Below are 19,710 nucleotides of genomic sequence, written 5' to 3'. Positions count from 1 at the left end.
AAAAGAATAATTTTTTGAAAGAATATTATTAGGTAATAAATATACAATTAGTAAAAAAAATTATCAATACTCTGTCAAAATTTTTTTTTATCAATATACAATTTTTTTTTTTTTTTACAAATATACGATTTTGTGGAACACTATATCAATTCGTAATTCTTTGTATCTTTGCCTTATTTTTTTTCTTTCTTTCTCTTGACTTGCTATATTGTGCAACTTAGTCCTTGAAAATTAAAACATTGTTCAATTTAGCCCTTAAAATTTTCAAAAGAGAACAATAGTTCATTAGTTGTGTGTTTATTTTCATTCCTCTGCCAATTTCAAACAATACCTATAAAGACGTGTCATGTTAAATGATGATGTGGCACTCAACATGAGTAACAAATCACATGTATGTTGAATCCTTAAGGATGTATGTTGAATCCTTAAGGAATGAAATGTAAATATTGAAGTACTTATTTGAAACTAGCTCTATATATATATATATATATATATAGGATGTATATGTTTGAAATCTTTACCCAAATATTGTGATTTGGTATAAGAGGAAAGATGCCAGACATAGTTACAATTTAAGCACATGTATATGTGGAGCTAATTTGAAATCCATGTGCATTATCATGGTTTGAAATAGACGAAAAGATGAAACTTACTGACACAACAAATTTAAAGACTAAATTGAATGAGAATTACAAATTCATGAACCAAATTGTCTATTCGCTCTTAAAATTAGTTTGGTTCAATTTTCATTAAATTCTTATCTAAACCAATGAAAAGCATACAAATCAGGTTGAGTTTACTCTTTTATTTTGGGGATAAATACGAGTTAATCAGGGTTGGTTGGAAATACAACATTTAAGTGTTTTTGGTGATGAAAAAAATAAGTCATAAAAATATTTTTGGTAAAGTTTTAGATACCTTAGAGTTTGGTTAGATACTAGTATCCTCTAAATAAAATTTGTTTAACGTTTAAATTTTTTTCAAAATAAATTAAAATGAAAGTCGTTGAATTGAATGATTAAATGATGAATACATACACAACCAAAGTACATACTCCCTCTTTCCCAAATTATAAGCAAAAAAAATTCATTTGCTTTGTTCCAAATTATAAGCAAAAAATTTATATTTTGTAACCAAAAAAAATTATAAGCAAAAAAGATTAACTTTGACCCTATTTAATGATTTTTTTTTAAAACTCGGTATTTAATCCAAGAACCGACTACCCTATTTAATGATGTTGTTTCTAGAAAATCTTTTTTAAAAAAAAAACTTTTGCTTATTTTTATAAAATTAAATGCAAATTGCAATCAATTTTCTCTTCTTATAATTTTTCGTAACACAAAAAGTTATATTCCATATTATTATGTTTTAGTTTTCTTAATAAGTATGAAATAATTTTTTTTACTAATAATTTGGAAAGGAGGGTGTGTTCACCATTTTTTTTTTTTTGGATTTTAGTTATCACATATTCTAGTATCATATTAACCAGAAAATATTTGCGTGACTTTGAGATTTTAGTGTATTTGAGATAAAAGTGACTTTAGCGAGAGAGAATAATTGTTTACAAAAAATACAGACAAAGTCACAAAAGTCACCCAATGTAATATCTTTTATTATAAAAGCTTGTTTAAAGCCAAACTAGAAACTAGATATCAGGTTACGAAGAGAGAGTTCACCTAGAGAGTGTTCCTCATCGCATTGTTGGCTCGTTGCTCTTCATGTGTTTTGAATCTTTTTATAATAATTGCATTATTCACAGTTTCAGTTTGTGCGCTGATAATTTGTTTTCTCCTCGTACAGACCTTATATTACCGATATTGAAACCTAGTTTTTTTTTTTTGGTACAAAAGAGGGCCAAAGGCCCAAAAGAAAGAAACAAAAAACTAAGGAGCTAATCACATATTTCTAGGCATGCACGCTCCAGAAATATCATCAAACATGAGGTTTTGAAGCTCATTAGAAGGAGACTCCAAAGCTACCAGATTCCAAGAATTCAAAGATAAGCTAAAATTGGCTAGCCAATCAGCACATCTGTTGCCTTCACGCCAAGTGTGAATAACTTAAGTATGCCATTCTCTCCGAAGGATCTCTTGAATACGCTGAACCAAAGAAGGAATGGTTCCATTGATCTTACAATTGTTAGTAACCATATCAATAAGCACCTTTGAGTCACTCTCAACAATCAAGTGAGATATACCCTCTCTCCAAGCCATATCCAGCCCCAGATAAAGACCCCACATCTCAGCATGCAAAACATCACAAGCTCCAATTTTGCGGCTAAAACCCTTGATCCACGTGCCATCAGATTGTCGGAGGAGCCCGCCACAACCTGCAAGCTCACCATTACCTTTGCATGCTCCATCACAATTAAGTTTCACCCAACCATCCAATGGTCTTTTCCAGCCAATATACACAATTTCCTTATGATGAGGATTTTTCTGCACACGATCTTGAGCAACTTCTTCAATGGCCTTAATGAAATTTTGGATGACATAAGTTGGGTTATCTGGTCTTTGAAATCCTTCTTCAAAAATAGCTTTGTTTCTCCAAGTCCACAGATGCCAGCATGTAGTCATGAAAGTTGTCTGCCACCTAAACTCAGAAACTCCAATCGATCTTTTGCTAAGGTTTTTGAAAACCCAATCCCTGCAATCAACAAAGGAAAAGAAATTAGTTATCCAATCAGAAGGCACAAGTCTAATCCATACCTGATACGCCGGCCTGCAATCACGAAGCACATGAAGAACAGTTTCGTCAGCATTTCCACAACATGGACATGTAGCCGAAACACCCGTACCCCACCTACTACGACGGTAGTTTGTAAGAATACGACCATGAGCAACTAACCACATGAAAGTTTGAATACGATGCGGTCCCCTCCATCCCCGAAGCATTTTCCAATCACCATCAACAGTAGATTGGTCTTGAACAAGCAAATTGTAAGCACTCTTAACTGTGAATTGATGCGTACTAATTCCTCTCCACCCAATGGTGTCAGGACCATCAGCCTCAATAGGCGCGGGTAGCGCAATCACTTTAGTCGCAATGTTTTCAGGAAGATTTTGAAACAAGAACTCGTTATCCTAATTTCCAGATTCATTAGTCACATCCTTAACATTAAGAGTGGTATCAATATAAGATTGAGTTGCTACTGTGATGGGAGAAATGTTGTTGGATCCCCATTTATCCAGCCAGAAATTGGTATGAAGACCATTCCTAATTTTCCACACTATATTTCTTTGAAACTCCCCCCAAGTGCCAGCAAGAGCTTTCCATAAAGGAGAGTCATAAGGTTGGGATTTAATGGACGAACTTAAATCATTATTCCTGCCATACTTACTGAGGAGCACTTTGCACCATAGATCATCAGGCTTTGTATTGAGATTCCAAAGCATCTTCATTAAAAAGGCTTCATTCATAAGGTGGGGACGTTTGAGGCCTAGCCCTCCATTCATTTTAGACAAACAAATAACATCCCATCCAACTAAATGAGGTTTACGACCCTGCTCAGTGTCTCCCCAAATAAAACCCCGTTGAATTTTTTCCATCTCCACACAAAGGGTTTTAGGAAGCTTGGCGTACTGCATATGATAGTAAGGTATGGAACTAAGGACAGAGTTACTGAGGGTAATTCTACCAGCTAAGCTTAAACAATGTTGTTTCCAACCACTAAGTTTATTTTGGATCTTGTTGACAATATGACTAAAGTGTTCTCTTGAAGTGCGTCCTGGAGCTATGTTAGCTCCAAGATACCTGCCTAGATTGTTAACTTGAGAAAACCCTGTATGATGTAAGATATCCTCTCTAAGCTGATTGTCAACATTTTTTGAAAAAAACACTTGAGTCTTCTGATTATTTATCCGTTGTCCTGATGCTTGGCAAAATATATCCAAACAATGCAAAACACAATGAGCTTGCTCAACAGAAGCCTCTGAAAAAAGAAGAAGATCATCAGCAAAAAGAAGATGAGATATTTGAGGACCATACCTGCCTGCTCTCATAGGTTTCCAATATTTTGCATCCACCTGATCTGCAATGATATGAGAAAGTTTTTCCATGCATATGACAAAAAGGTAAGGGGATAGGGGGTCACCTTGCCTAATCCCTCTAGTTGGAATGATGGTGTCGGTTTTCTCTCCGTTCCACAAAATTTTGTATGAAGGTGAAGAAATACAATGATGAATTAATTGAATAATCTTATGAGGGAAATTGCACTCTTCTAAACATTTTTCCACAAAATTCCAGTTTAGACGGTCATACGCTTTTTCCAAATCAATTTTAATTGACATAAACATCTTATTACCTTTCATTCTAGACATAGAGTGGACCATCTCTTGTGCTACAATGATATTATGATGGATACTTCTTCCAGGAATAAAACTTGATTGATACAGAGAAATTATCCCATCAAGTGAAGGTTTAATTCTATTAACAACAACTTTGGAAATAACTTTATAAATAACATTGCGATGATTGGTTAATTAGGTTAATTAGGTTTGATGATTGCGATGTCGTCGTCTTCTCTCTCCCATCGATCAATTCCAACCGAAGATAGGATCAGTGCTCTGCCGGACTCAATTATCTCTCACATACTCTCTTTTCTTCCAACCAAAGACTCCGTCGCCACAACCATCCTCTCAAAGAGGTGGAAGCCATTATGGCTCTCAGTTCTTGATCTCGACTTTGATGGAAAAAGTTTCCCAGACTTCAACACCTTTCGCCATGTCGTATACTCAGTCGTGTTGTCACATTGAGTATACGACATATTGATCATGGTCTGTATGACATCAACGACATCAACAGATTTATCAACGCAGCACTGGAACGAAAAACTGAAAACCTAGAACTTAATATGATGGGTTGGCCCAAAGATCATATGTAATGATAGTACAAATATTCTCGAATTTCTCGTGCATAATCAACTGTACGGAAATTGTGTTTTTCTTTCGATTCAGGCAAGGAAGATACGAACGGAGGTGAACATGGTTGTGTTGGAATTTTCTTAATTGAGTTCTGAACACCATGGAAAGAGCTTCCACAGAAGTATTGGCGCCGTAGATCAAGTTTAGCTTCAATTCGATCCATGATAGTGTAACCTGGTCCGTCCAAATACGCCATCTGCGCCCATCGAGCATTATGTTCAGCTTCCATTTGCGCCCATCGATCTTCTCTTGCTGGATTCCATCTATACTCTGCCATGGTGACAATGAAAGCACCAATGTAATGATAGTACAAATATTCAAAGGAACTGAACTTGATTAATGGGGAATTTAGTACAATGTTTAATGGATTGTTCAATAACAAGTAATTGCAGAAAATTATAAAGGTACAGAGCTATGAGGTACATGAAACAGAAAGAGAGAGATTAGAAGAGAAATGAGATCATCACATATTTCACACCTATTTCCTTGGCCTTTTCTCTTATTTATAAGGGTCCATATTCCTAATTCCCATATTGCCCTTTTCAGCTCTTTGACTCATTACATCATATTACAGTTAAATTAAGTCCTAGCATTTTCAGTTGCAAAACCCTTACTCTTCTCACTCTTCTCAAGTTGAATAGCATAGTTCTGAATAACCTTCCTTCTCAAGTATACCTTCCCCTACTCAAAACACTCCATTTGGATATTGTGCGTTTCATGTCTTATGAAGAATTTAGCAGGTTTTTCTTAGGCTGTCCCATTCTAGAGGAGTTGCAAACAAGTCATGTATATGCAGTTCCTCAGATAACAAAGATTCCTACGAGAGTTCAACCCTTGTCCAATTTGGCAAGAGCAACTATTTCTAGAGGAAACCTGTATATCAATTTATTCTTGCTATCTGCAGTACAGATTCTAAGTTATAAAGAGGTATGATATATATATATATATATATATATATATATATATATATATATATATATATATATATATATATTTTTTAATGTTTGTTCTTTTTCACTGAGATCGGTATGATATTGTATATATGAATTAAATCTTAAAAGTTGTTAGGTGTGATTGGGTTTCTAATGTAATATCTTTATAATACATACAGATATGGCACGTCCATCTCCCAGTCCCAATGTTTTACAATCTAACTCAAATGGAGCTATTCTTCTGCAACTATAACCGTAAAAGTTGGGGCGGGAAGTGGAAATGGATGCTAGACGTGCTTCAACATAGTCCCAAACTTTAACATCTTACCGTTCATCAGGTTTAACATATGATAAGGATAACTTGACGATTTAATTTAATTAGGTAAATCTACCTCTACATGTCTTAATACTCCCTCCATCTTATTACAGGAAATGGAGAACGGAATTTATGAGGACAATTGGCAGGATCCACAAAATATAGTAACATAATTCGCTCTACATGCAGAGAACCGCGTTCCCAATTCGAAGTACCAATACGCGGTGCGTTGGCGTTTTGGTACGTACAAAATTCGTATAGAATTCGTACTTAATAGCGTACCAGAAAAATGCTCATTAATTAATTAATGAGGACAGATTGATGAGGACTTTACGCTGACCAATGAAAAGCGTAGTAACCTCAAATCCAAAATTGATGTTTCAGTCTTACACGTTTCTGCTTTTATAGATAGTGCTCTCCTCTATTTTTCACAAGTAATCGATGTGGGACAATTTGTTTGAAACACTAACCCATGTTGTTGCTACTTGCTAGACGCTGTGTATCAAATGTGGTTCATTTCTAATTTATTTTTATCATACTATTATTATTATTATTATTATTATTATTATTATTATTATTATTATTATTATTATTATTATTATTATTATTGATTGCTTAGTTTCTTAAGTTAATTGTATATTTTTGACATGTAATTTTTTGTTTTTAAGTAGATTAGATATAAAATTATCAATAGCATACCAGTTAATATATTACAGCGTACCGCAAGCGTACCGACTCTGTATACCCCTCAACGCACCGAATACTTCAAGAGTTGTGTACCGCGTACCCGAACCCGTACCACGTACCGAAGCGAATTGCGAACCAGGTGACTATGGTTCTGACATGTATTTCATCTCAGCTAAGAACTTGTTTGTTTAAAGAATGTAAAGGCAAGAAGAGTGAGCTTCAATTTGCATATGTTATGCAAAATTCGAAAGTGTTAGGTACCATGACAATCCACAGTGCGTGTTCCATAGATTTAACTGCAAAGCACATAATGTTAAAGAAATTAGCCGAGTGCCCTAGGAGTTGTAAATTGATATTTGATTGACGGGGGATTGGAAATATATAATTCCTCAATTTCTAGCTTTTCTGTTAGATTCTACATGTACAATAACAAGAGTTTATGGTGTACGAAAGACATGAACAATTATCCCAGATATTCCAGAACTTATATTTTGATTAACGAGGACTACGATATATATAATTCTTGCATTCTATTTTTATTTTTTTTACTAACTGATAGCATGAACTGTCTTTTTTTATATATTGTCTTTTGCCTGATTCAAATCCATTCTAGCTACTCTCTACTTTTACTTTTCCTCTTATTGTTTTTTTTAATATCTTGTTCGCTATCATTTTATGACAATTATGTGTAACTACATGGATAAAAGTGTATAAATTCAGCATTTCTGTTTCTTAAGTTTGTCACCGGTGTATTTCCTCTTGCCCACGCAAAAGGGTATATCATGTACTGCATGACTTGCCAAAAGATTAAACATGTAATTATATATACTAGAAAACATTGTTTTCGGTCTTTGGCTGTTTGAGAACCATAGAAATAAGAAGTCTCACTAGATTCTAAGATGCAATGTCAACACTAAATTTCTCTTTCTCCCTCTCATCTGCTTCTCCCTAGTTTTTATCTATCAAACATCGATAGATAAGGGCTCTGCCTTTAGCTTTGATGTCGCAGGTGGCGACCTTTCCTCTAGACAGCCTCTCAATATCTCATCTTCTCGGGTATATAAAGTTCTATTAGATTGATGAGAGCTAGGATATATATAATTCCTCTAGGCACTATCGCCTCTCATTATCTCATACTTGATTGTATCATACAATCAAGTATAAGATAATGAGAGCTGTATCTCTCCAAGACATATGAAGCCATTAAACATAGCTTGTCCCGCTCTAAGTTTCCTACAGGTATTGTTAATGATTTTATTTCAGGGAACCTTAATTCCTTTTTATTCTTGTAGTAAATTTGCTTAATTTTATCTTCTTGTGATTAGCAGTTTCTCTTCCTTTTTTACAGTACTTCAAATTGGACCTTGGAGTTGAGCATCTCAATTACTATTGAGGTTGCAAATGTTTACTTTATATCATGATGAAGTTGATTGTATTGTAGTAGTGGATACTCTTAATTCTGCTGTCATTTACTGCAAGTTTTTGATGTCTTGCATGGAGCATGTTGAAATTTGGTACCCCACCCACTACTTGAAATACCATCGTAGATGCATTTGTTCTTTATTTTAATTTTAATATGATATAATAAAACTTTGCTGTCAAAAGCATACTTTCCCATTGCTGATGTGAATCTTAGATAAACAAATGGGATTGGAGAGGATATAATTTTCATCGAGACACTTGAATATTAATGGGATTTTCCATATCAAGGGGGAGTTGGGCAGAGGTAATGGATGACCATGGTTGGAGTTTCTAACTTGGAGTTGAATTTCCCAAATTACATTAAGTCTATGTTGTGAAGAGATTTTAAACTCACAGCTGTGCGCAAAGTCCTTCATTCTTAATTGTTTGAGTAATCCAAGTGAAACTCTTTCTATGACTAACATTGACAACGATCTGTTTATATAATTTTAAAATGACTTAATAATTTCTAATGTTGTGTTCATTCATTTAGCATCATTCCTCGGCAGATCAATGTATGAGTGTATTTAAAGGTCCTCATAATCCAATCGTGACAGGCTGATCTATTCTTCTTCTTTGTCAATGAATCAGATTTTGTGGAGTATATGATAACTATAATGGCACTCATTCAAAACAGGTTTCTGCATTTATTTTACCTAGTAAATAATGCTATTGATGAAGAAGGCAGTGAAACTGCGAAGGCCGTTTGCTTGAGAGAAGACCTCTACTCAGTGAAGGAATTTATCTTTTGTTAATACTTGTTTGACTTTTTTATATACTTGCTTTGTATAGTGAAAATCTAATCCTGACATTGAAGAGAAATGGTTCCTAATAAAAGTGTATATAAAGCTTTGACACTCCATAGTCCCAAAACCTAAGATGGGATAAGTGGCTGCCCTACCACGCCTCCGTTGTGTGATTCCATGGTTGCGCCTAGACGTCACACTCACGCCTCCTTGAGGATCTTTCCCCTACCAACAAACCATAATCTCATGTGGCCGCCTTCTGCACTACTGCTGTCCAGTTGCTGCATTGCTGCAGCACTGTCCGTTCTCTTCCTTAAGGATCTAATCCAGAAGCTGAGGAGCAGTTTGGAAATAGTAAAGTATATATATATATAGTTAGTAAGTGCTCATGAAAAAAAATAAGGAAGTAAATTCAACATTCTTACTGTTTTTTTGGCATATTAAGGATCTAATCTGAGATTTGAACATAGTTTAACATTTGTTGGTTTAAGTATTAGAATTGAATATTGTTGAAATTTGGGGCCTAACTCATCCTTACAAATCCACCCTCTCAAAGCAACTAGGAGCAGATCGCAAGAAAGGTGGGATATTACCGACACACCCCCTCACGTAGGGACCCAATGGGCATGAAGTGTGGCATTGCGGAATCCCAATGGTGGACCTTGGATAGGCTCTGATACCATGTTAAAATTTCTTGTTGGGGAGTCCAGGGAACGCCGGGAGCGGTAATAGGCTAAACGTCCAAGACCACTAAGAGACTTAGACACCACATCTCCACCCAAATCCTTAAGGCATTAGGTATATATGGGTCCCCTCTCTTATATAACCAACATTTCCTCCATTTCTAATCGATGTGGGACTTAATCACTCACACTTAAAACCCAACAATCTCCCCTTCAAAGTTACCTACATCCAAAGTATTGTCAAAATTCAAATCCATACCACTGTCATTTGTCATTGGGTGAAGGTGCAGAGCGATGGAAACGAAGGTGGTCTACAATAACCATTTTCTTAAGCAGCAGCATGCATGCGCCAAGCCCACCCCACTAAGAGGAATGTTATAAATTTTTAATCCTTGTTAAAATTGAGAAGCATGTAAGTGTTGTTACTCAGCCCCACGATGAGTGGCCTAACTGATTGTTTTATATATATCAATACACAATTTTGATTTTACATATCTTTAATTATATATATTAATAAAAATTATAAAAAAGTTGATAAAAAAAAATTGGGTCGATCAGGTGGAATCGATGGAATCGATGATAACATTTATGTGTTTTTCACTCTAAAAAAACATGTGTTTTTTAGGGGAAAAACATTTGTGTTTTTGGTATTAATTAAAAAAAAGGTCGTAAATGTTGAAATTGACTCAAAATTTGATGGATGAAGAATATTGTTGCTAAAAATATAAAAGATTTGTTTCAAATATATGTTGTGCTTCCAGAAAATTGTTGCTGAAAATATATTTATGGACAATAAATATATTTTTGTATTGTATGAAGGAAGATTTGATGCAAATATATATTTAGAAAGGAATATTTGATGCAAATATATTTTGCATTGAAGGAGGGAAAAAAAAGAAACGTATCTTCAGCGTGATATCTGTTCAAAATTTATGAGTTATATTTCTCTATATTAATATAGACCTTGTATCAGATGTAAACCTTGATAGAGAGGCGAGTAGAGAGCTTGAAAAACAAGGGTTTAGAAGCCACAACAAAACTAGAGTTTGTAGAGTTTTCTCTTGGCAACAAACACTAGGATTGGGATTGAATCACCATTGATTCACATTGGACAAATACTATTAGGATAGAGTCTCTTGGTCACGGGAAGAGATTCGAGACTTTGGGTGGAATTAAGTTTGAAGACTGATTCTTGTAACCTTCGATATCTTTTGTAAAGTTACTCATCATTATAGTGGAACGGAGAGCCTGTAGGTCAATATTGGATCGGGTAAACAAATTTTAAACAAATTTTTGTGTTCTCTCTCTTTCTCCTTTGTTGTTCTATCTTTTGCTTGTATTTATAACTGTCGCCCACGTTGTTTGATCTGTTATGTCAACAGAAGATAGGATCAGTGCCCTGCATGACTCAATTATCTCTCACGTACTCTCTTTTCTTCCAACCAAAGACTCTGCCGCCACAACCATCCTCTCAAAGAGGTGGAAGTCATTATGGCTCTCAGTTCTTGATCTCGGATTTGTCAGTCAAAGCTTCAAAAAGATTACATCACCTTTCCGTCGTGTTGTCACGAGAAGTCATACTACCAATGAGATCACTCCGCTTCAATTGCTCTGAGGGTGAGGGTGATAGTCTATACGACATCCACAGCATCAACCTATTTATTAACGCAACATTAGAACGAAGAATTGAAAACCTAGAACTTGATATGGTGTATTGGCCCAAAGATTATATCAAAAAAAAATAAAAATTAAGTGGTAGTATTTTCAGTTGCAAGACAGTCACTCTTCTCAAGTTGAAGAACGTAATTCTGAATAACCTTCCTCCTCAAGTAGATATACGGTATACCCCTACTCAAAACTCTCCATTTGGATTACGTGCGTTTCATGAGTTATGAAGAAATTATCAAGTTTTTTTTTAGGCTGTCCCATTGTAGAGGATTTGCAAACAAGTGGTGTATACGTAATTCCTTTGCTAAAGACTAGTACAGATAGTATTCCACTCCCTACAGCGATTCAATGCTTGCCCAGGTTGGTGAGAGCACGTATTTCTGGACGTCTATATGTTCCTTTCCATTTCTTTTTGCTTTCTGGCACAGACTGAGTGTTAAAATGGGATGAATTTTTATGTTTTTTTACTCTCTTAATCTTAAAGTAAGAGTTAATTTTCATATAGTGTAGATGTATAGAAATTGAAAAGTTATGTAGTGTAAACAATTCACAACATGTATGAAAAGAAATAAATGGCCATTATTTTTTTTAGAGGGAAAATAACCGTTATTATCTTATCACTTTTGCATTGCTAAAAATTTGTATAAATATTTATTATATAAAATTTTGCCCCCACAAGTCAAAATTTCTGGATCCGTTACTACACACACTCAACTACTTCTCCTCCTTGGTTTCTATCTATCGTAAGAGCTCTGCCTTTAGCCCCGTTGTCGAAACCAACAATATTTCCTCTGGGCATTATAGCTTATCATACATCTCATCCCCCTGTAGCTAAAACCATTACCTCTTGCACACATACAACCCCTCCCTCTGGTGTTTTGGAGTTTAGGAAATTGAAGCTCTAATACAGACTTAATAATACCTCCACAGCTTAATTATCTAACCAAGTCAATACCTTATCTGAATTTTATATCATATACATCAGCATCGTTGAGGGGAACCATACAAAGTGTACGACCTCCGAGTTTGATAAATAAAGTATTGTTGTCCTAATTGTAAAGCAACTAACTAACTAATCATTTCGTTAGGTAGAATTTCTTAGTGTGTGTGAGACCATCATGGATCTTATCTAGACAACAAATAACAATCACATGACTTATGCGTTGGAAACAACAATCTTATGGATTTTCAGTTAAAATATACCATACCATGATCATTTATGTTGCCTTTAGGATTGCTTATCTCAAAAGAAATCCAAAGCTGAAGTATTATAGTCCTTAACCAAATTAAATAATGATATGCTTTGAACGTGCTGTCACACTGCAAAAAGTCTATATTCCAAGCACCAAACAAATTAAGCAGTTAAGATAAAACATTAGTCAAACTCTGACTAGAGCAACTCAGATTAAGGTGTAAATAATAAAATTTGTATTAATCATTCACCACCATCATCAAACTAAACAAACAAAAGTTGAACCTGTTTATTGCTTCTAGTATATAATAAGGATAGGCACAAGTTTAATGCTTATCCTTACAATGTTGTAACAAAATAATACAATTTCTTCAAACCAAAAAAAAAAAAAATGGAATTTTGGCTTTAAACTACAAACTTTTCTAAGACTTACTCTTAACATTATTCACATGATTCACATGCATGACAAAGGAACTTGTAATTTACAATCACAAAAGGATTTTTCTATCTAAATTCTAAAGAACTCCTGATAAAATTACTGGAGGGTTGCAGACAAAGTTTGATGGTACTATTCTCAGAAGATTGAGAAACATCAATGCACTCCTCTAAATCTGCATCACAAGTTAGTAATACCCATTCATAATCATCGTCCAAATATTTGATATCGAATTTGCTCATTTCACTTACATTAAATCTCCTAGCAATTTCCTGCACAAGATCTTCATAACGCCAATTCTTTGGCAACCTAAACCGGGTTTTCTCGTCTCCAAATGTAACTTTTACTCTATGAGCATCCTCCTTTTGAGACGCTTTGCGAGTGTTTTTTAATAAGGACTTGCGATACTCGGTTTTCGGGTGTTCACCAAGTGTTTCCTGGCTTTGTGATCTTGGCATGAGTTTTGATTTATTATCTTGAATCAGGCTTTTAAGTTCTGCTTCACTTCTGATTCTCTTCAACACAACATCGACAGAATCTTCACCAACCAATGAATCTTTGTTACCAGACGCAACATTGTTTGTGTGGTGTTGTTGCTCTGACAAGCTGGAACATGAATGGCTTGAATAGGAAGTCTGACTACATGAAGAGGAAGGTGATTTCGATGCACCTTCAGGGCTCAACGAATCGGGATCTGGCTGTATGCTTAATGAGACTGGATTATCAACTTGATTCAGAGTTGAGATTAGGGTGGTTCCTGATAAATTTGGAGACGATAGATCCGAGAATTTTGAATAGAAGGAATCAATTTGAAATGACCCAGAGGCACCTTGAACCGAGTCAATGACGAGTTGAAGTTTCTGCAAGGAGTGACCAACCTTTTTTATCTTCCGAGAAGGCCAACGCTTAATACCGTGTTGCCTGCAGATCCTTTTCAGAGTTGTAGTACAGACTGAAAAATTCAATTCAACAGATGGTATTAATGAAAGACTTCGAATAGACGTTACAAATAAACTAAGAAATGAGACACTTGCATTTGTTTGGTTCTGCAGTGACAAAAATGGATTTTAAATGAATTGAGTATGCCTAAAAGTGAATTAAATGTAAAACAATAAACCCATGGCTAAAAATCAACTGTAGAGGCAAAAGCTCCAAATTCTAATTTCAAGTTAGAATCAATTAAACAACACTTCATTTTCTCTCTCACTCTTCCCCTCCCTCTCCAACAAGCTGGTCCTAGTTTTTACTTCGAGTTTCTTCATTGAGGGGTGGTTTTGGGTCAATTTTTGACCTGAAATCACCCCCTCGTCATCTTTTTCTCTCTGTTTCAATCTAAATAAGTGATTTTCACATAGATCTAGGTTTTTTCATTGTGATTTCATCATCTAAGTGTGGTGGTTTGTTGTTCGTCGTCTTGTGCGGCGCTGTTTGATTTCCCGTCTTCTTGCGGTGTTCATTTTATTCATCTTGAAAGATCGATTTTTCAATCAAAGATTTGGGCGTCAACGTTGCAGATCCGGAGACCATGGATATTCCGGTCACTTTAATTTTATCATATATTTTTGTAGGCATTATGCCGTTATATGCTATTAACTTGGATGGTTTGTTTGCAGATTCATCCTTTACGTTTTTAGCGGTGTTGAATGATGTAATTTCTCGATTTGAATGAATGAATATCAATTTGTTTTTGTCAAAAAAAAAAAAAGTTAGAATCAATTCTACTCAATAACATCCAAACATGTCAAAATCAATTCTACATATCTAAAATCAATTTTGCTTGACAAAAATGAATATAATCAATTTTTTTTTTTTTGGCCTTAAACGTTAGAGCTAATTTAATTACTTACATGAAAATTGTATTATGTCAGAGAACAGAACTACATGAAGGGATACTCCAGACCATGAGGTTTTATTACATGAGCATATTTGCCTATTTGGGAAACATGAAGGGACATGCCAGACCATGAGGTTTTGCTATATGTTTGGCAAAATACATCCTGCAGACTACGGTCCTTTAAGTTGCTTAACTGTCCGTAGTCCTTTAAGATTTTGTTCTGTCTCAATGAGTCCTTTAAGTCACATTATGTAAAACTTAATTTGGTACAATTGAACAACTTAAATGACAATATGATGTATTTTGCCTATATGTTCAGTACAAAAAAATAATATAGGGGAACGAAACATTAAGGTAAAAAAAAAAAAAAAAAAAATTGATGAGTAGAACATAGGAGAATATAACAAAATCTTTCATTTTGTTTTTTCTATTGACATGCTAAATGGTACCTTGGTGTTTGCAAACAAAAATCTAAGATAGAATGCTTGTGTGTAAGGCTTACCGCCAATATTCTTTGCAGCATCTTTTAGACTTCCAGCGAAATATTGTCTAAGGACTTGAAGAGTGATAGTTTTCTCTGCCTTGGCCCGTCTTTTCTCTCCTGTTCTATTTACTCCCAAACTTGACAAGAAGTTACCCTCAACGGAAGGAGAACACTCCCTACCACAGTCAACATCTCCTCTTAAAGTAAGACTTTCTTGTTGCCGCCTTTGTTCCGAGAACTTTCTAGACATTGTTTCATTAAACTTTTCTTCGCCATCCAATGAGACAGCCATCCTCTTGTGTTGGAGTTCCGACTGAATTACATCTGCAGCAAATCCAATATCAGCAACGGCCATCACTTCATTAGATGATAAGTTATTTTTCTCCAATTCCTTATTTGTTATAACTCGCAAGCTGCGGCACACCCTTTGAATAATCATGGACAATGATGTGAGCATCTTTTTCTGTTCTTCACTGTCATTGCAATCTACAGGCAAGAAAAACTCAAGAACATAGTCGTCTGAGATACTATAGATACTTCGGAGTCGAATGGCAACTGCAGCTCGCAATCCAAACAACCTGGCATGATGAGACAGTGGATAGTCTGTCTTGCTTAAAGAAGTAATGTCGGTTGAGAAGCACGGTTGGTTTGTCATAAAAGCACCCCCGGCAACACCTTGACCTATTAACAAGTGATGCTCCATGCAAGCCTCATGAAAAAACCTGACCGAAGAATCACCAACATAGCAAGCATACTCCACCGGAGATATACAGTGTGTGTAATTATCATCAGAGTGCCGGCAGCCATCTTTTCCCTGTTGGATGCAAGAGACCCACGTCTGAGCTAAAGGCAATTTGTGCATTTCACATGCAGATCTCAGAACCTCTTGAATCTCGGGTAGTGCGGTTTCATAGGACTTGTCGCAAGCCTGCCAAAATATAACCAGTTTGTTGAGGAAATTGAGAATTTAATGAGTTCGTAAAATCTTCCACAGAGATGATTTTCTATGTACCTTCACATTCTGAAGACTTGAATGTCCAGAGCTGCTGAGATCAACAACCTGCAAGTTAACAACTTTCCCCAGATCATTAAACTAGTATTGATGAAGTTCCGACTTTTGATGAGCTTTACATATATGGCATGTTAAAACATTTGTCGCCATAAGCATTTATATTGAAATGTGTAACAAGGAGCAATTTAATCATAAGAGGGAAAGAACCAGCAATTCAATATGTAAAAGTGCAGTTTATCTCTTTAGAAACAACAAATAGCAAGTTGACTGCACCCTTAAATTCACTGTTCTAAAACCATAAGTTCTTTGTTTCAAGTTCTTTTGGGTTACATAATCCTTGTGTGTTGTAAAAAATGACACCAAACAAACAAAAACTCTATGCAAACAAGCAAGGAGAAAAACCTCTAGCGCTTTGCAAACAGTCTCAAGTTCACGGCCATAGTTGCTCTGCTGTGTTGTCATCACCACTTCAATAACTCCCAAACATGTCCTGCTCCCTTGTTCAAACACCGGAACCGCTAATGTTCCGTGTACATCACACTCTTGAGCATGGTCAACTCGTGGATACTCATCACTCCTGAAGAATCGAACATCAGGTGTCCACTCAGGAATCTTATCCCTATAAACTCGACCAGGCAAACCCGCCACCAACTCCTTTGAGTCCTCCACCTCTGCAGAAAACTGATATCTCACAGAGATTTCTCGGTACTTTGCAAGGTTTAAAGACCTTGATTCAAGTGAAAAAGGAAGATCATTAGCTCTCAGAATTGGCCTATCATCCCCTCTATTAACCGGCACCCATATTTGTATAAGCATATCTTTGTTCCTATTGAAATCTTTGATCCACTTGAGGGCCCTTATCAGCTTCTCTGTTATGGAAGATCCACCAGGTCCTGGATTAGGCGTTGGTGGAATCCACAACCTACTAACCCCTTCACCCAAATGAGTCTTAAACTCAAACTGCTGCAGGTCGCTACTACCAGCATTATTAACTATAATCCGGCTTTCCTGTTCAGTACATGGAGGAGCATCTTGAGACTCGTGCCGAACATCATTGCCGGGTTGCTCGTTGTTCTCCAAGGCAGGCCAAGAGAATGAAGGGTCAAAGATTGGATTGGAAAAAGGAGAACTTTGCAGCAAGAACTCAGATCCATCAGCAGAAGCTTCCAACCAACAACCATCTAACAAAAGTTCACTCATGTAATCAAAATCCATTGAATTTTCATCTTGTGGTGGAGCTTCCATCATGGTATTGGTTGCAGATGATGTCACTGCAGCACCATCTCCCATGATGGGTATGCTTCTTCTACTTGTTTCTCCACAAGCCAAACCAAAACAGAACTAGCTTGTTACTAGAATCAATAAAAGTTTCAGCTACCAAACGGATCTGAAAAATCCTTGTCCTTTTATCATAAGATGTGAGAATTTTTCTGTCCAAAGTTGTTAATGATGTCAGTATATACAATAATAACTAATGATATCTATTCTATGATAAGAGAACAAATCTTGACAACGAATAATATGAAAAAAGGAATAACAAAATGATGATGATGATTACATTAACTCATTCATTCTATATAGTCAAAAGAGGACAAGTTGTGATGATTTTGAAAAAGTAACTAAAATCTTTTCAGTCCTTTAAACGTAAAGAGAATTTATTCAAAAAAGGAAAGTCTAAATTCACTGAAGCAAAAGGTAAGAAGAAAGTTGAACCAGAAAAAGTGTAATAGCCATACTCATAAAAAGATTCTCTTCCACCAAAATATACACACACACTTGCACTTGAATGAAAGATTCTCCAGTAAATGAAAAAATGAAAGGAAGCATATAGCATATATAAGAAAAGAACAGCAACGAATAAAAAGATTCTCGGAGATACCCAACCATGTATTTTATTTTTATTAATTTGATTTCATTGGTTAAAACAGTACTGTAATATTGTTTTGTTTTATATATAATGTTTGTTCCAGTTCATTGATATATAGTAAGAAACAAAAAAACATTGTAAGTTGAGCAAGTTGCAAAAGATGGACCAAACCTTGGTATTGTTGTATCGAAATGGTAGCCCCCCCAGAGAGAGACAAGAAGGAAGGAAGGAAAGAGTAGAGAAAAGAGATGATTCCAAATAGAGAAAGAGTAAAGGAGAAAAAAGATACTAATGAGGATTCAAAGACCCCACAATACATCACCCTTAAAACCCGCTAACTCGTCTCTATTAAAGTCAAACTAAAAAGCTGAGCTAAGCTGAGTTAAGTTTAGTTTAACTCGCTCGACACACTCTCACAACAAATATGTAACCTCTTTCTTTGTATTAAGCTTAAAATAGTATATGATTCATCATGCTTTCACTCTCACATTCTCGATGCATATGTCATTGTTTTTAACATTTTTCTATTCTATTTTTAGCATTTTTTTATGTTCATTTTGATACTACTACTAAATTAATAATAATTAATTAAGTATTTGCTTTGCCGGAATCAGAATCCTTCCAACTTGATGACGTTTGCCACGATATACACTTTATTATGCAATTTGTCGATTCCTCTCTGTTTTTATAACCATTCCTCTCTTTTTCCCACTAAAATCTATGTAATCCCTCTTTTTTTATATATAAAAAGTTTTTTTTTACAAATCAACAATAATTATTTAATGGTTTTAAACTAAATTATATTACTTTCACTCTATCCAAAAATTTCATTCTTAAATAATCACAAATCAATAAGGTTAAACATAATTTTAGTCCCTACAAAATTAGTACAACTTATTGAATTTAATTCCTTCAAAGAAAATTATTCAGTTTTCATAAACATGCTACGTCGATTCAAGACATCAAGGATCTCCTCAATCATGACTACTGTGGATGCAAGAATTAAAATTACCTATTTTTTGTAACACAATGAAGGATTTGAACACAATGAAGGGAATTCGTATAGAAGAAAACATTTTGAAAGTTTATCTCCTTAGCAAGTACCAACCCAATGAATAAAACCTACTAAAAAAATGAAAATAAAATTGAAAAATGCCAGGAAAACAAGAAAAATACCAACAAAAAAATCTCAATAAAATTACATGGAAAGCTCATTATTTTTATTGGGTTTTTTTTTTGCTTTTTTCTTGTTTTTCTAGTATTTTTCTGATTGTTTTTGAATTTGTTTTGTTTTTAATATTTTGTATTATTGGGTTTATGGTTTTTTCTAGTATTTTTTTTGGTTTTTTAATTTTTTTTTTCTTTCTTGAATACACATGTACTTTTTTTACTCAAAATAATTTAATTTTAAAAAATTAAATATTATTTAATGTTAATTAACTAGGTGAATCCTTTATTATAAAAGTCCTT

General features: G+C 34.9%; 1 protein-coding gene and 1 pseudogene across 3 annotated transcripts; one reads left to right on the top strand and one right to left on the bottom strand.

Moving 5' to 3' along the window:
- The first annotated feature begins 3,991 nt into the window (after window positions 1-3,991).
- Window positions 3,992-7,506, top strand: LOC146943090 (F-box/FBD/LRR-repeat protein At4g26340-like; annotated as a pseudogene). The gene is made up of 4 exons (XR_015030052.1): window positions 3,992-4,739; window positions 5,469-5,849; window positions 6,034-6,192; window positions 6,997-7,506. The product of XR_015030052.1 is annotated as an F-box/FBD/LRR-repeat protein At4g26340-like (transcript).
- A 5,366-nt stretch (window positions 7,507-12,872) lies between these two features.
- On the bottom strand, window positions 12,873-18,500 carry LOC146943089 (protein NLP5-like). Of its 2 annotated transcripts, none has more exons than XM_085757194.1 (5): window positions 18,110-18,500; window positions 16,776-17,803; window positions 16,374-16,421; window positions 15,380-16,289; window positions 12,873-13,995 (listed from the first exon to the last, which is right to left on the bottom strand). In XM_085757194.1, the coding sequence occupies exons 2-5, from the start codon at window positions 17,661-17,663 to the stop codon at window positions 13,112-13,114; spliced, it is 2,730 nt and encodes a 909-aa protein (XP_085613320.1). In that variant the 5' UTR covers window positions 17,664-17,803; window positions 18,110-18,500; the 3' UTR covers window positions 12,873-13,111. The 2 variants fall into 2 exon arrangements, with proteins under 2 accessions (XP_085613320.1, XP_085613319.1); XM_085757193.1 differs by having other exon boundaries at window positions 18,412-18,500.
- Window positions 18,501-19,710: the final 1,210 nt, after the last annotated feature.

This window comes from Medicago sativa, chromosome 3 (assembly GCF_051527215.1).
Source record: "Medicago sativa cultivar Bolivia chromosome 3, Bolivia_mono, whole genome shotgun sequence".
NCBI lineage: Eukaryota > Viridiplantae > Streptophyta > Magnoliopsida > Fabales > Fabaceae > Medicago > Medicago sativa.
Note: the sequence above shows the minus strand (reverse complement) of the source record. Positions and strands in the feature narration are given on the sequence as shown.

Bases quoted from the DNA above. Each gene is read 5' to 3' on its own strand.
- LOC146943089 (XM_085757194.1), bottom strand. From the start codon at position 17,663: ATGGGAGATGGTGCTGCAGTGACATCATCTGCAACCAATACCATGATG. The intron at 16,422-16,775 runs GTTTTTCTCCTT...GTTAACTTGCAG, and splicing joins CTGTTTGCAAAGCGCTAGAG to GTTGTTGATCTCAGCAGCTC. The intron at 13,996-15,379 runs GTAAGCCTTACA...TGAATTTTTCAG, and splicing joins TGCTGCAAAGAATATTGGCG to TCTGTACTACAACTCTGAAA.